Source organism: Schistocerca nitens, chromosome 3 (genome assembly GCF_023898315.1).
Source record: "Schistocerca nitens isolate TAMUIC-IGC-003100 chromosome 3, iqSchNite1.1, whole genome shotgun sequence".
Taxonomy (NCBI): Eukaryota; Metazoa; Arthropoda; class Insecta; order Orthoptera; family Acrididae; genus Schistocerca; species Schistocerca nitens.
In genome coordinates, this window is record NC_064616.1 from 742,421,771 (window position 1) to 742,439,322 (window position 17,552).

General features: G+C 40.7%; 1 protein-coding gene across 1 annotated transcript in view; it reads right to left on the minus strand.

The window, feature by feature from the left end:
- LOC126248719 (E3 ubiquitin-protein ligase HUWE1-like) overlaps window positions 1-17,552 on the minus strand; it is a 454,581-nt gene that overhangs the window by 43,906 nt on the left and 393,123 nt on the right. The window contains exons 47-48 of the mRNA XM_049950025.1: window positions 3,423-3,573; window positions 3,091-3,344 (exon numbers count right to left, since the gene is read on the minus strand). Of these exons, the coding sequence (XP_049805982.1) occupies window positions 3,091-3,344; window positions 3,423-3,573 (405 nt within the window). The remainder of the gene's footprint in view (window positions 1-3,090; window positions 3,345-3,422; window positions 3,574-17,552) is intronic.

The window sequence follows — 17,552 nt, forward strand, 5'->3', positions numbered from 1 at the left end:
TTGTGTTTTAAGCCAAATGATCTTGTACTTTTGAAGTAAAATATGATTTATGGTGTTTTGAAATAATATTCTCGATAACAGCAATACTGGACTCTACGTTTTTTCTTACCTTGTTGTTGTTGTTTTTTTTTGTGTAGGACTTATGCAGTCCACAAAGCAAATTCAATTTTGTAACAATTCTTCCATCGTTTACAAGTCGCTGGGTTGTTAACCGAGTGCTGATCTGCCTCACCCACCATGTTATTCTGTGCCTTGCTTCAACACTTCTCCACGACTGTTTATTTTACTTCACCATTGTGAATTATCTAGATAAATGAATCTTTTCTAGCTTCCATCAAATTACTGCCAGTTTCATCCTTCTTTAGTTTCCTATGAGGAAATAATGAACACATGTCTCTTCTGGACAGCCACACAGTTCCATGCATATTAGTTCTCTCAGTAACAATTAAGTCTGCAGGTTGTCAAGATCTGTAGTAGTTATTAACAGAAAGGCAATAACTTATTCAAAAGTAGTTTTACTGCTGTCAATACAATCAGAGTTGACTGTAGTGTATCATTATACATTTCACCCAACTTAATTTCTTTTCCTACATATGTAATGATACCTCACAGCCTCCCCCCCCCCTCCCCTCTCCTGCGTAACCACTTTTGGGCTATCTTAGCATGATGGATACAATTCCAGATTTTGCTGTTTTCATTGGTAGATACTATTGCCAGTCAAGCATCCCATCACACAACATCAAACTCTCATAGATCACATAGATCATTATATCTCTGTCTGGCATGCACAAATTTTTGAATCTGTTGTTGAGGTGTTCATGTTTAGCACAAATTTAATTTAGCTTTGGCTCCATATGGTTCGCAGGATTGTGTGACTAACTGTCAGAAAAATGGAAGCACTTACTTGGCATCAGAATTAGAGAAAAACTCTAGAGCTTTCAAAATAATGGTGCAGCAAGCATGGGTGATTTGTCCAATAAATTTGGTAATTAGGCTTCATCAAAATTATTTAAAGCAGTACAACAGTGATAAACACTTACAGTTTGTTACTGGTAGTGTCTTTCCACTGAAAAATGCATTGCACTTTAGAATACTTCTTGTCTCTGTGACAATGATGTTTATCAAGTCAGTGTTGATGACCTACTCCATATAACACATTATATAATCTGCACACTTTTCCAATAGATGAATTACAGTGTTTCCTTTGAACAAAACTCTGGCTAGAGCACAGCACACACAATTATTTCACACCACTGGTGAGCAATTGTCAGTCCTCTCGCAAACTGTCATCACTTTCAGCCTGCAATGAAGTAATATCATATTCTTCAAGTTCCGACTCACTAAATCAATGGCAAACTAAGGATCACTAGAGCCATCCATTTTCAAAATCACTGGTTACACGACATTACAAGACAGGGACTGAAAGTGTGCATTTTGTTGGCAAATATCCAACACTGCACACAGGAAAGGCAGTGGCAACCACTTCAACCAAAACAAGACAGTGAAATTACAAATGCTGGACTGGATGCTCTCTACTGGCTGACAACTCAACTGCTAGCACTGAAATTTATATAACCAATGTTTTTATTTTTACAAAGGTCTGTGGTTATTGTTGCCCAAGTAAACTCAAGATATATAGGTAGCTCGGAATTATATGTTAAGCAGTTATTGTAACAACAATGTAATGTCTAACTTCCCACACAATCTATTATAATTCTACTTAACAAGCGTGTCTCTTTTAGCTTAACTGGATAGTTTGGTAGCTTCCTTTATCAAGCAGTATATCAAATGATATGTATCTTGGGACACTGCACTTTAAATTATCACTCTCCTGTGAATACTGTCTTGCCTAGAATATAATGTGAAATGTGTAATCATTTAATTAGCTCAGAAAGTATTTTGGTAAGAGATGTTTAATCATTATTTACTGCTGCCAAACTCCCTATTAAAGCAGCAGGCAAATAAAAACAAGCTAGATGGAAAAAAAGGAAGTAAACTGTGTAGTGATCACTACAACTGTTCATACATTTGTTCCAGTGTGAGACAATATTGTCAGTGCTTTCATAGGAAAATGGTTGTTGTTGCCTAAGGAATGATAATTGTATCCAGACATACACCTCTTTGTCCAAAGCAAGTCTACAGCCAAAAATATCTTTCTCCAGGGCTTCAATAAAATAAAATCAGATGGGAGATATTCGAACTGTATGGAGAATGTGAAGGGCTTCCCTGTGAAATGTCTACAGTGTAGTCAAAGCCACAGGCATGCCATCTCTGGGAAATTCATGATTCCCTTTTTCATTGACTGCAACGGTCCACTGTTCATTGACTTCACAAAATTAATATGAACACTTTGGAATGATTGAAGCACGTCAAGTCCAGATGCCCAGGAATATTTATGGATAGCATCATTCAGCTGCAGGATAAAGCCCACCCACATGTTGCCAAGAATGTTTAGAGTATGCTGCAGAAGTTTCACTCTGAAGTCCTAATACATCCTCCATACATTCCTGATCTCTCCCCATGCAATTTACATATTTTTGGAGACCTGTAGAAAGACATTTACGACTGTCTATTTGCTTCATATTATGAGATCCCTGGGTACAATCACAGTTGCATGGGCAACTGGTAACGTTTTTCTGTGAATGCCTTAACCATCTTGTCTCACTGTGGGATAAATATATTAACAGTTATGGTGATCACTTTTTCCAATTGCCTCATTTTCACTTGACTACCACTTGTACCTACTGTTGACTACAAATAGTTCGAATTTGTCTTTCCTTCTATGCTGCAAAGAGTCTATTAAATGTCCGAATTTGTTCACATTAATTACGAGTCATTTTTAAGAATTCTTACAGACTAAACTTCAGCTTTATCAGAGTTAATTTTTTGTGCTAATTTAAGTTCAATTTCTGTACATATTTAGCCCTAAAGGGCATAAGTAATGTCAATAAACTTAACTGCTACTATTAAACTTAAAGAATAACGTAAAGTTGCACAAAATTGGTATAAGATATAGTACAGAAAATACATTACACATGTTATGTGTGTGCTAAATCTTGGCACCTACAATACTACAAACAGATTTAGTACCTGAAAACCACAGGACATGCCCGAGTCTGCAGTGTGATGTAAGTAAGTCCACGTTTTGTTGGATATTTAATAAGAGAAAATACTTCAGTTACTCTGCCCAGGGCATAATTGAATGTAGTGTTTAGCCACGCTCCATGAACAGTAACAATATTTGGAGCTGGTGACTGAGATTGTGACCTTGTTGTCATTCGCTTTGGCTCAGGAAGTGTATTTTTATGAGCAAAACTGCATTTCTCCAAAATAGACAGTAAAGCCTGCAACAAGAGCAATTTAATTACACTCAAAATAAGTATCACACACAACTTCATTTAAGTTGAGATTAAAATCCTTACTTTCAGTATCCAGTCTCTTGTAGGTGGATGGTAACATAAATTCCGCAAAACTCGGTGAAGACGACCCATGTTCAAAGCCGCATCATCAATGAACAGAAGTACTAAGAGACACGATACTGATTCACTATCCAGCAATGCACGTCCTCCAGTCCTATCAAAAAAATAATATCATTGTCAATAAGGAATAAATGATGGGGGGTGATGGGCGATGGAGGGAGAGAGAGAGAGAGAGAGAGAGAGAGAGAGAGAGAGAGAGAGAGAGAGAGAGAGAGAGAGAGAGAACAATCAATGTCACCTAAAAAACTAAGTGAAACACAGTTTATTCTTATCTATAATCCAGTGACAGTGCCTGCAAGTTTGGTTTTCTAGATCTGAGACTGTCAATAATGTACCTCAGTAGCCATACAAATCTTGCAGCAAACAATTGTTCCTGTCTTACTCTGTGCTGAACAATCTCTCTGAGAACTTACTAGACAGCAAACTTTACTACATAACCAATTTCAACAACTAGCTCATCTCTGAGAGGGAACATAACACAAAAATGGTAAGGACACAAGAAGCCACAATACCATACAGGTTACTGCAGTGCTTTCCATGATGTTCTAAAGAGGGTTTTCTTTATGTCCATGGACACTAAGCCTCATCTCAGATATAAATATTTGAGTAGCTTAACCACTTAACAGTCACATTATGTTTTAATTACTTTAGTTTCTTGGTGTTTTCCCTCATCCTACTTCTATCATGATGTCTTGCCATTTTCCAGAAGACCACCATCTCATCTTACTAATAGTCACCTTCGTACTTCAAAAAAATTAATAAAGGAAGTAAGGAAGGAATGGAAGAAATTAGTCTTCTCTCAATGACCAGGTCAGTAGGGATGGCTTACAAGACTGAAATGAACAATAATGGAGCAACAAATCGGTAATGTCCTTGTCTACAAAACTCTCAGCATTTGTGCAAAACTAGTAACAAACTGCAAAAACATCAGTCAGTATGACTACAGGGGATTTGAAACCTGCTCATCCTCATTAACAATCATATGTCTTTAACGACTGCACCACCTCCCTCAGAAATAAAACTAAAAATTAATCCACAGAGATCATGTGCATTTTGACAATTTCCATGTGTTCCACATCCAGTGAGTCCAATTTTACACCATGTATTCTACCACTGTGACTTTCAAATCACGATAATTAGTATGTACGGATGGATTAGCTTCTTATTTCCCCTCATTCAAATACACTGTTGACCAAGTGGAGAGAGTAGATGTGAAACTGGTAAAAATTGAACCTTATACTTTCCTGTAGCGCTAGAAAGAACCTTCAAAGAACACTCAAAATATATTACATATCTGAAATTTCATCCAACAGTAGCAAAATAACAAGTCCGCACAGACCACTGTCCTGCCGCCACAAGAGGTCACGCAAATGTCTACCCTACAGTATCAAATTTAAGCTAACATGTCACTTTGGTACACTTCACCTAATTATTATTGTCATCTGAAGTGCACAAAAGTTGATGTTTGTCATTGATAGATGCTATAAAGTGATTTGAGGCAGACAGCCCTGCACAATGAATTTTGTGACTTAGCACAGCACAGATCCATTTTATACTGGATTTCATAGCTTCAGGAGATAATGTTTCCTTGTATACCTCCTGTTTTTATTTTTACCTTTAGAGCAGTCCATAGGAGTTAGGTATGGTGACTGTGCAGTTCATTTTGTGTTTACTGAGCGACCTATCCAACAACTGTAATTCATTTCGTTCTGTTGTATTGGTACCAGACAAATTGCCTTAGATCCACCAGGATGTCTTCTAATAACTTTGGCAGCATATTTGTTATGAACTACAGATACTTGGGGCTTGTTAGAATCTCATCAATGAAACAGAGACCAAAACATGATTCTCAAAAATCTGACACCACACACTGAAAGACTGAAGTAACTGTTTGTCCATTTCTCTCAGCCAGTGTGAATTTTCAATTGAACAGTACTGGATATAATGAAGAACAATTTGTTTATGGTCAGTAAACAATGCTCCATCTCTGAACAAGATCTCACATAGATACACCACATCACTTTGTAGCTTTTGTGGGCACTATTCAGTGAACCATAACCAATTTTGAAAATCATTGCTATGAAGCTATTGACAGAGTAAAATGTGATAAGGATAAAATGTGTTGGAACACAGTGTTTGCAGAACAGCCCTTTGACTAATCTCATCCACACATTTGAACTATCTCATAATGAGAAATGGATTGTGTGGTACTGTGGTTAAGATGTTAGTTCCATTTAATCAGTTGCTGTTCTTTTGTGGTGGCATATCTTGTTCTTCACATTTCCAGTTTCTTGAAATTTTTCATAACTTTTATAAGACAGATTGTTTTCACTTTACACAATGTGGACATCTTTCAACACACTACCAAACTGCTGCCCAATAATTTGGCAACATTCGTCAAACGAGAACAGTCTCTTATTTTGAACAATGTATAAACTGTGAAAGTCTGAATAGTTCTTAAGGAAGTGGTCCAAATTCTAGAACAGCAGAGAACAGACTGATTTCCTTTAAACACACACACAAAGCATGCCACTCTTATGTGTTTGCTTACCTTTCATACAGTAGGCAGATGCTTGTGGGAGCACTACTTTCAACAGCATGTTAGCTGTCTGTAGCATTGGTATCTTGTGCCTATTTGGTTATGTGCTACATATTATGCTCTCTTTGAAGGCTCATCCCAATGCCACAGAAAGAAGTATAGACTTCCATTTAAAAACTTGTCAGTTTGGCAGCTATATATACCAAAAATTGTTTTTGTATGTTAAATAATTTGATACACTGTCTAATAGAATTTAACCTTGATACATTTACTCATTCTGGATGTATTTCTAATGGCCTTTCTTAGTTGCCTCTCCCTGAATCAAAGTTCACTCTAAAACCTACATGAAATAATCATGTAAGAAACAGCAAAAATAACTGATTTATATTGCTACAAAGATTATAGTGGAAATTATGCAAATAGAGTATATTTTCTAAAGTACATACATTAAATACTGTATTACATTTGAAGCAAAAATATCAACAATTAACATTTACAGAAGAAACAGATTTACTCACTAACACTAAATATATCTGTTTTGTGCAACATTAAAGACAGTTTTATTTCTGAACACACAAAAGTACACTTTAGAAAGCACACGCACGCACACAAAAGGGGAAAAAAATTTGGGGTCACCAATTTTCAGAATGATGAAACATGAAGGAAGAACAACCACAGCTGAAACAGGACCAAACAGACCTCATGTACTGATGGACAGATACCACTGTGCATTACGTAGTGAAGCAGCTCCTCGTAAGCCATACATATCTGTAGTCAATGCTAAGAAATGCTTGTGGTAGTATAAGGAGCAACACCACTGGACAATAGGTTACTGGAAATGAGTGTGTTGGAGTGATTGATCACACTGTTTCCTGTGGCAATGTGATGGAAGTGTGAGTTACGTGAATGGCTGGAGAACATTACCCGACATCATATGTAGCACTAACAGTGAAGTATGGAGGCAGTTGTGTTACAGTATAGGGGTGTTCTTTCATAGTTAAGGTGTGGTCCCTTTAACTTAAGAAAAAAATAAATGCATTGTGTATTGCATATAGTAGAGGGCCAGTTAGGCAATGACTGCTTGTATCGGCATGACAAAACACCCCAGCATCTATGAGACAATGGTTTGTGGAGAACATTCCTGGAATGGACTGGTCTGCCCAGAGTCCCAACCTGAACCCAATGGAAAACCTTTGGGACTATTTAGAATGTATACTACACTCCATATCCCAGTGCCCAACATCACTACTTTCTCTAGTTTTGGATTTTAAGTAAGAAAGAGCTGTCATCCCACCACAGACATTCAGACGGCTCATTGAAAGTGTTGCCAGCACAGTTCAAGCTGTCATAAATGTGAAGTGTGGACATATCCTATAATAATGTCTACTAGTATGTGCCTGGATACTTTTAAGCAGATAGTTTACTTTCAGATATCCAAACATCTAGCATTCCTGATATATAGAGGGAAACATTCCACATAGGAAAAATACATCCAAAAACAAAGATGATGTGACTCACCACACGAAAGTGCTGGCAGGCCGACAGACACACAAACAAACACAATCATACACACAAAATTCTAGCTTTCACAACCAACGGTTGCTTTATCAGGAAAGAGGGAAGGAGAGGGAAAGACGAAAGGATGTGGGTTTCAAGGGAGAGGGTAAGGAGTCATTCCAATCCTGGGAGCGGAAAGACTTACCTTAGGGGGGAAAAAAAGATGTCTGCTTGTGTATGTGTATGTGTGGTTGGATATGGGTATGTGTGCGAGTGTATACCTGTCCTTTATATATATTAGAAGGAAACATTCCACGTGGGAAAAAATATATCTAAAAACTTACCAACATCATATATATATATATATATATATATATATATATATATATATATATATAACAGAGGGAAACATTCCACGTGGAAAAAATATATCTAAAACGAAAGATGATGAGACTTACCAAACAAAAGCGCTGGCAGGTCGATAGACACACAAACAAACACAAATATACACACAAAATTCAAGCTTTCGCAACAAACTGTTGCCTCATCAGGAGAGAGGGAAGGAGAGGGAAAGACGAAAGGATGTGGGTTTTAAGGGAGAGGGTAAGGAGTCATTCCAATCCCGGGAGCGGAAAGACTTACCTTAGGGGGAAAAAAGGACAGGTATACAATCGCATGTGTGTGTGTGCGATTGTATACCTGTCCTTTTTTCCCCCTAAGGTAAGTCTTTCCGCTCCCGGGATTGGAATGACTCCTTACCCTCTCCCTTAAAACCCACATCCTTTCGTCTTTCCCTCTCCTTCCCTCTTTCCTGATGAGGCAACAGTTTGTTGCGAAAGCTTGAATTTTGTGTGTATATTTGTGTTTGTTTGTGTGTCTATCGACCTGCCAGCGCTTTTGTTTGGTAAGTCTCATCATCTTTCGTTTATATATATATATATATATATATATATATATATATATATATATATATATATATATATATATATATATATACTGCAAATAGATCAAGGCATTCCTCCCTTTCAGAACAACAGCTTCCTTCTTCAGGGAGGAATAACCTATTTGTTGAGGGAGGTGAAATGCAAGGTGACAGATCACTAAGAACCCAGACTGAGATAATCACCTATTAAGAGTGGAAAGGGAGACAAAAATAAAGGAAAAAGTTTCAGAATAAGGTGTCATAGATAATACATCAGTAAGCACATTGCCCATTTCAGTTCAGGGATGCCAGAGGAAGGGGAAAATAAAAGTCAACCCCCATGAAACATGGAAGTTGCCGTTGGTTGGGAGGCTTGTGTGCCTCAGTGATATAGATAGCCATACCATATGAGCAACCAACACAGAGAGGTATCTGTTGAGATGCCAGAAAAATGTGTGTTACCTGAAGAAGGGCAAATAGCCTTTTCAGTAGTTACGGAGGCAAAAGTCTGGATGATTATCTGATCTGGCTGAAACCAAGGGGAAGCAACAGCCATAATTTTTCCCAAGAGCATGCAGCTCTATTGTATGATTAAATGATGATGGCATCCTCTTTGGTAAAATATTACAGAGGTAAAATAGTCCCGCATTCAGCTCTCCGGGCAGGGACAACTCGTGAAGATGTCGTCATTAGGAGAAACAAAATTGGCATTCTACTGATCGGAGTGTGGAATGTCTGATTCCTTATCAGGCAGGTATGTTAGAAAATTTAAAAAGGGAAATGGATAGATCAGAGTTATAGTGGGAATTAGTGGCATTTGGTGGCACGAAGAACAAGACTTCTGGTCAGGTGAATACAGGATTACAAATATAAAATCAAATAGGGGTAACACAGGAGTAGGTTCAATAATGAGTAAAAAAACAGGAATGTGGATAAGCTGCTATGAACAGCATAGAGAACACATTATGGCGGCCAAGAGAGACATGAATCCCATACCCACCACAGCAGTACAAGCTTATGTGCCAGCTAGCTCTCCAGATGAGGAGGAAATGTATAATGAGGTAAAAGAAATTATTCATTTAGCTAACAGAGCAGAAAATTTGATAGTCATGGGGGACTGGAATTTGACAGTGGGAAAAGGAAGAGAAGGAAAAGTAGTAGGTGAACATGGACTAGGGGGGAAACGAATGAAAGATAAAGCTGCCTGATAGAATTTTGCACAGAGCATAATTTAATCATAGCTAACACTTGGTTTAAGTATCATGAGAGAAGGTTGTATATGTGGAAGAGAGATTGATTATATAATGGTTAGACAGAGATTTAGGAACCAGATTTTAAATTGTAAGACATTTCCAGGGGCAGATGTGGACTCTGACCACAATTTATTGATTATGAACCACAGATTACAGATGAAGAAACTGCAAAAAGGCACGAATTTAATGAGATGGGACCTGGATAAACTGAAAGAAGAGGTTGTAGAGGGTTTCAGTGGGAGTATTAGGGAATGATTGCCAAGAACAGGGGAAAGGAAAACAATAGAAGAAGAATGGGTAGCTTTGAGAGGTGACATACTGCAGGCAGCAAAGGATGAGGTAGGTAAAAAGACTAGGGCTAGTAGAAATCCTTGGGTAACACAGGAGGTACTGAATTTATTCGATGAGAGGGGAAAATATAAAAATGCAATAAATGAAGTGGGTGAAAGGGAATACAAATGTCTAAAAAATGAGACTGATAGGAAGTGCAAAAGAACTAAGCAGGAATGGCTAGAGGCCAAATGTAAGGATGCAGAAGCATATATCATTAGTGGAAAGATAAATACTGGCCACAGGAAAATTAGAGTGACATTTGGAGAAAAGAAAACCACCTGTTTGAATATCAAGAGCTCAGATGCAAAACCAGTACTAAGCAAGGAAGGGAAAGAAGAAAGGTGGAAGGAATATATACGAGGGTCGGAACTTAAAATAGTGGCAACTATTTATTCAAAACTGATACAAAAGAGTTACATGGATAGCACCTGTTACTATTCTTCAAAGTAGTCACCAACATTGTTTAGAACCCATGGCCAATGATGTGGAAGGCGTAGTATACCGTTAGCAGAGCCTGTTCTGTTGACGGTGTGAATGGAGTGGTCTACTGCCTGTCAAATATCTGGAACAGTTCTGAAGTAAATGCCACTAAGTGGTTCCTTCATCTTCAGAAGTCTGGGGAGTATGGTGAATGGTACAGTTCCTCCCAGTCTCATCGACCCAACAGAGCAGCCACAGCTTGCACTGTATGTGACCGCACATTTTCGTGCTAAATGATGGGTGGGTTGCGTAGAAAGTCTTGTTGCTTCTTTCGCAAAGCTGATAGCAAGTGATGCTAAAAAAATGAACAATAATACTATGCACTGACAGACTTCCATGGAGGAACGTAATGCGTTAGGATAACACCATCACAGTTGTACACTAGAATCACCATAACTTTCACCTTACTGGGGCTCTGACGCACTTTTGACTTTCATAGCGACCAATAATGACACCATTCATTGGATTGGCATTTCAGTTTTGGCTCATATGATGTGGCCCATGTCTCATACAATGTTACGATACAGTGTAAGAAAGACTCTCCTTCACGCTTATAGCACTCCAAGTGTGCCTGAGCAGCATTGTAATGCATTCATTTTTGCATTTCTGTCAAGTCGTGCAGAACCCATTGTGATGCAATTTTTCATGTGCCCAGGCATTCCTTCAGGATGTCAATCAAAGTCTTACACACTAATCCAGTTTCGTGGGTGAGCTCACGAATCATATGGCGTTGATCACTGTCCACTAATGTGGCAACAGCATGCACTACTTCTTCAGAGACACTAGGACGACCTGCCTGATGCATGCCTGCCACAGTTTGCTGACCTTCGTTGAAGGTTTTTACCCAATGTGCCACTGTTCTGTATGGCAATGCTGATTCCCTGCACGCCTCTTGAAGACCTTGATGACACTGTCATGCTGTACAACCTCTGGGACATTCAATCTTGATCCAACTCCATTGTTCCTGTTTCGAAAACATAGTGACACCGTTACGTTAGACTGCTCGCTCAAAAGTGACTGCATTTCCCTCGATTGTGCCCATGCCGGTGACATGGGACAGGTGAGTCCATTTGCTCAGAATTAAGGTAGGTATGTCAACAACGTGTGCTATCAGCAAAAATAGTGGATTCCATTGCATAGTGTCTCCACTGCAGTGTTGCCACTATTTAACTTCCAACCTACATATTAAGAGGGTCTATACAAGGGAGATGCACTTGAGGGCAATGTTATGGAAATGAAAGAGGACGTGGATGAAGATTAGAAGGTAGATATGATATTGCATGAACAATTTGACAAAGCACTGAACGATTGAAGTTGAAACAAGGCCCCACGAGTACACAACATTCTGTTAGAGCTACTGATAGCCTTGGGAGAGCCAGCCATGACTAAAACCCTCCATCTGGTGAGCAAGATGTACAGGTGAAATACCCTCAGACTTCAAGGAGTATATAATAATCCCAATTCCAAAGAAAGCAGGTGCTGACAGGTGAGAAAATTACAAAACTATCAGTTTAATAAGTCACGGCTGCAAAATACCAACACAAATGCTTTACAGAAGAATGGAAAAACTAGTATACAGAAGACTGGAAAAACTGGTAGAAGCTGACCTCGGGGAAGATCAGTTTGAATTCCACAGAAAAGCAGGAACACTCAGAGCAATACTTTTATTTTTAATTTTTTTTAGGGTGCTCAACTACTAAGGTCATCAGCACCCAGTCACAAACGTTAGTGCACTAATAGTGTAGAAAAACACAAGGGAGCAACATCAGAAAGTACTTACAAAGACGCAGAGAAACAAAATAAAAGAGTTAGATCTTTCTGGACAAGTCAGTCAGTGTAATAAAACGAAGGACACGAGCAGCTGCTCAAGCGTCATCAGCTAAAAGTTCCTGTAAGGTAGACGGCAGACACAGGACAACAAAAGAGTGAATAAAACAGGGACAGGACAATAAAACATGGCGCACCGTCAGTGGATGACCACAGGGGCACTGCGGGGCGGGGTCACCGGACAACAGGTAGCAGTGGCTAAATCGACAAAGCCCAATCTGCAACCTGGCCAAAATGACCTCCTCTCACCGGGAGGGGCGTGAGGAGGTTGTCCAAGCTGTCGGGATCGGTTTGATGGCCCTAAGCTTATTTTCATAAAGAGAGGACCAAGCCTCATGCCACAATGTGGACCACCCTCTCGTGCAACGAATTCCACGGTCCCATCTCGGAGCAGATGGTATAGGGAGAATAATGATGATGGCAACGGATATACTGAACAGCCTGATAGAGAGCAAAAAGCTCAGCTGTAAAGCTTGAACACTAGTCAAGGAGCCAGTATTGAAAGGTATCACCCGAACGACAAAGGCACATCCGTCACCAGCAGTAGTCTTGGAGCCATCTGTGTAATAAAGACGTCATTAGTGAGCTTTGAACGAAGTTCGACAAACCTCGAGCGGTATATCGAATCTGCGGTCCTCTCCTTTGGGAGTGAGCTGAGTTCAATGTGAACGCAAACCTGAGCCTGGAGCCAAGGTGGCGTCGGGTGCTCAACCACTCGAAAAGTAGTAGGGAAGGTAAAATCAAGTTGCTGAAGCAGGCGACGAAAGCGAACTCCAGGAGGTAACAGGGCAGACTCATACAGCCCGTATTGGTGGTCGAGAGAGTCATCAAAGAAGGAGAAATATGACGGGTCGGTGGGCATTGACATCAGTCGGCAGGCGTACCGACAAAGCAACATATCGCGCCGGTAGTTTAGCAGTAATTCAGCAGCTTCGGCATACAGACTCTCAACAGGGCTGGTGTAGAATGCTCCAGTCACCAGACGTAACCCCTGATGGTGGATAGAGTTTAGACTGTGTAAGATAGACGACCGGGCAGAAGATTACACAAAGCTCCCATAATCCAGCTTTGATTGGACAATGGACCAATATAAGCGAAGCAGGACCATTCGATTTGCTCCCCATGACGTACCACTGAGAACATGGAGGACATTTACGAAATGGGTAAAACGAGCAGCCAAGTAAGACAAATGTGGAGACCAGCAAAGTTTCCTGTGAAACGTAAGACCTAAAAATTTTGTTGTCTCCCTGAATGGTAGAGCAACGGGACCGAGATGTAAGGATGGTGGAAGAAACTGTTTGTAATGCCAGAAGTTCATACAGACTGTTTTCTCACCAGAAAAATGGAAACCATTAGCGACACTCCAGGAATATAGATGGTCTAGACAACGCTGAAGACAGCGCTCCAGGAGACATGTTCTCCGAGCGCTGCAATAGATCGTAAAATCAGCAATGAAAAGGGAGCCTGAAACATCCATTATTGGGTTGATAGCTATGGCAAAAAGAATCGTCGAGTGGACCTTGGTGCCAACCGAAGGAGGAGTGAAACTGTTGAATGAGCTAGTGAAAGCCACCCAGGAAGCCTTTTTTCTTTCTTTGATAACACGACGACATTGTGGATGGAGTCGTTTGTAACTGATAGTGTTTGCCATCGTAGGGTGGCGTTGGATGGTGCGTAAAGCATGTCGCTGAGCACGAATAGCGTCGCTGCATACCGTAGTCCACCAGGTGACTGGGACTCAATGGGAAGAGGAGGAAGTACTAGGGATGGAGTATTCAGCAGCAGTGAAAATAATGTCCATCATGAGGTATGCGACCTGACAATCGCAGCTGGATCCTGGAAGGTCTCTAGGGAGGTGAAAAGTCCCCAGTCGGCTTTGGAGATGTTCCAGCTAGTGGGATGTGGAGAAGGGGTGTGATGCAGGAGATGGATTACACAGGGGAAATGGTCGCTCGAATACGTGTCAGACAAAGCACACCACTCGAACCAACGTCCAAGTTGGATAGTGGATAATGAGAGGTCCAAGTGGAAATAGGTATGCGTTGTGTCCGAAAGGAAGGTAGGTGCACCGGTATTTAAGCAGACTAGATTGAGGTGGTTGAAAAGGTCTGGCAAGAGGGAGCCTCTCGGGCAGGATGCTGGAGAGCTCCAAAGGGGATGGTGGGCATTAAAGTCTCCAATCAACAAAAATGGTGTAGGAAGCTGAGCAGTCAGTTGTATCATGTCTGCCCTAGCAAAGGCAGACGATGATGGAGTCTAAACAGTACAAATGGAGAATGTGAAAGTGGGGAGAGTAATTCAGATGGCAACTGCCTGCAGATCTGTGTGCAAAGTGATTGGATCATAGTAGACATAATCCCAGACAAGCAACATGAGCCAGAATACCTGCCACAGGGGGTAGTCCAAATGCACGGAGGTATAGTGTGCCAGGTCAATACGATCACATGGGCGTAACTTCGTTTCTTGGAGACAAGCGGGCAGTGCACTTGAAGGAGCAATTTTAGTTCCTCTCGGTTGGACCAAATGCCGCGAATATTCCATTGCAGAAGAACCATTATTGGGGGGGGGGGGGGGGGGGGGAGAAAGAAAGAAAGAAAAAAAGAAAGAAAGAAAGGGTCACTTCGATGGCCGCCGAGGGCCTGGCTTTGAGGGAGCACTGCTGTTGCAATTGATTGGTGGCGAGTCATGGTCCATCAACTCAACAGTTGCGTCTGTCACCTTCCTCAACTGGTCAGGAGGGCAGCTTCCTCCGCCGGTGAAAGGCCAGATGATTAGCTACCAGCGGTGCGGCCTGGTGAAACTAAAGATGGCCGGGGGCGACAACCACTGGCTGGCGCAGGAGAAGAAATGCGCCTCAGCGGAGATGGAGAACTCTTTTTACTATGAGAACTCTTTTTACTATGAGCGTTCTTTGAAGAATTACATTTTGTCGAAAGAACAGTTGATGGCTGTGAAGTTCGGGTACGCAAGAAATCTTCACGTGTCGGTTCTTTTTTGAAGGTCCGAGCATCTGATTTAGAGGTCCTCGCCTGAGCAGTAGCAGATGCTGAAGATTGAGCCTTAGGGTTGGTAAGAGGAAGAGGAGACGATCGGGCGATCTTAGCACTGGCCGATCTGACGACCGAACCACTAAATGTTAGATCGCATGTCTGTGTAGCTACCTCCCTGGTAGGCCGAGGAGAGGCGAGAAGGGTACTGTATTTTCCTTCCGGAAGCACAGTGTGCTTTCTGCTATTGAATAACTTGCGAGCAGCTGAGGTCGACACCTTCTCTTTCACTCAAATTTCCTGTATACTTTTCTCATCTTTGTAGATGGGGCAGTCGCGAGAGGAGGCAGTCACCCTCATGGGTGTCCCTGCCACAGGTCGGAGCAATACTGACCCTATGACTTCTCACAGAAGATATGTTAAGGAAAGGCAACCGTACTTTCATAGCATTTGCAGACCTGGAGAAAGCGTTTGACAATGCTGACTGGAATATTCTCCTTCTAATTCTAAAGGTGACAGGGTCAAAATATAGGGAGTGAAAAGCTATTTACAATTTGTACAGTAACCAAATGTTAGTTTTAAGAGTCGAGGGGTATCAAAGGTGAGATAGGTTGCAGTCTATCCACAATGTTATTCAATCTGTATATGGAGCAAGCAGTAAGGGAAACAAAAGAAAAATTTGGTGGTAAGTCCACAGAGAAGAAATAAAAACTTTGAGTTTTGCCGATGACATTGCAATTTTGTTAGAGACAGAGAAGGACTTGGAAGAGCAGTTGAATGGAATACACAGAATCTTGAAAGGGAGATTTAAGATGAACATAACCAAAAGCAAAGTCAGGAGAATGGAAAGTAGTCAGATTAAATGAGGTGCTGCTAAGGGAGTTAGATTAGGAAATGAGACACTTAAAGTAGCAAAGGAGTTTTGTTATTTGGGAAGAAAAATAACTGATGATGGTCGAAGTAGGTAGTATATAAAATGTAGACTGGCAATGGCAAGAAAAGCATTTCAGAAGAACATAAATTTCTTAACGCTGAGTATAGATTTAAGTGTCAGGAAGCCCTTTCGGAAAGAATTTGTATGGAGTGCAGCCTACATCAAACCAGTCTTTGGACTGAAGACAACAACAATAGCAACAGTACAATAATTTTACCAAAGGCCATGTATGCCTCAGAGACAATAGTAATCAAGGCAATAATGAAAATCAAGAAGATGGAAAAACAAGACAGGGAAACACTGAGAAAGATCCACGGACAGGTTCAGAAACAGGGAATCTGAATAAAGAGACTGACAAAAGAACTATCTACATCTACATCTACATCCATACTCCACAATCCACCAGACGGTATGTGGCGGAGGGTACCTTGAGTGCCTCTCTCAGTTCTCTCTTCTATTCCAGTCTCTTATTGTAGGTGGAAAGAAAGATTGTCTGTATGCCTCTGTGTGGGCTCTAATTTCTCTGACTTTATCCTCGTGGTCTCTTTGCGAGATACACGTACGAGGGAGCAATATACTGCTTGACTCCTTGGTGAAGGTATATTCTTGAATCTTCAACAAAAGCCCGTACCGAGCTACTGAGCGTCTCTCTTGCAGAGTCTTCCACTGGAGTTTATCTATCATCTCCGTAATGCTTTCGCAATTACTAAATGATCCTGTAACGAAGCACGCTGCTCTCCGTTGGATCTTCTCTATCTCTTCTATCAACCCTATCTGGTTCAGATCCCACCCCGGTGAGCAGCAGTCAAGCAGTGAGCTAACAAGTGTACTGTAACCTACTTCCTTTGTTTTCGGACTGCATTTCCTTAGGATTGTTCCAATGAATCTCAGTCTGGCATCTGCTTTATTGACGATCAACTTTATATGATCATTCCATTTTACATCACTCCTAATGCCTACTCCCAGATAATTTATGGAATTAACTGCTTCCACTTGCTGACCTGCAATATTGTAGCTAAATCATAAAGGATCTTTCTTTCTATGTATTCACAGCACATTACAGTTGTCTACATTGAGATTCAATTGCCATTCCCTGCACCATTTGTCAATTTGTTGCAGATCCTCTTACATTTCAGTACAATTTTCCATTGTTACAATTTCTCGATATACTACAGCATCATCCGCAAAAAGCCTCAGCGAACTTCCGATGTTATCCACAAGGTCATTTACATATATTGTGAATAGCAACGGTCCTACAACACTCCCCTGCAGCACACCCGAAATCACTCTTACTTCAGAAG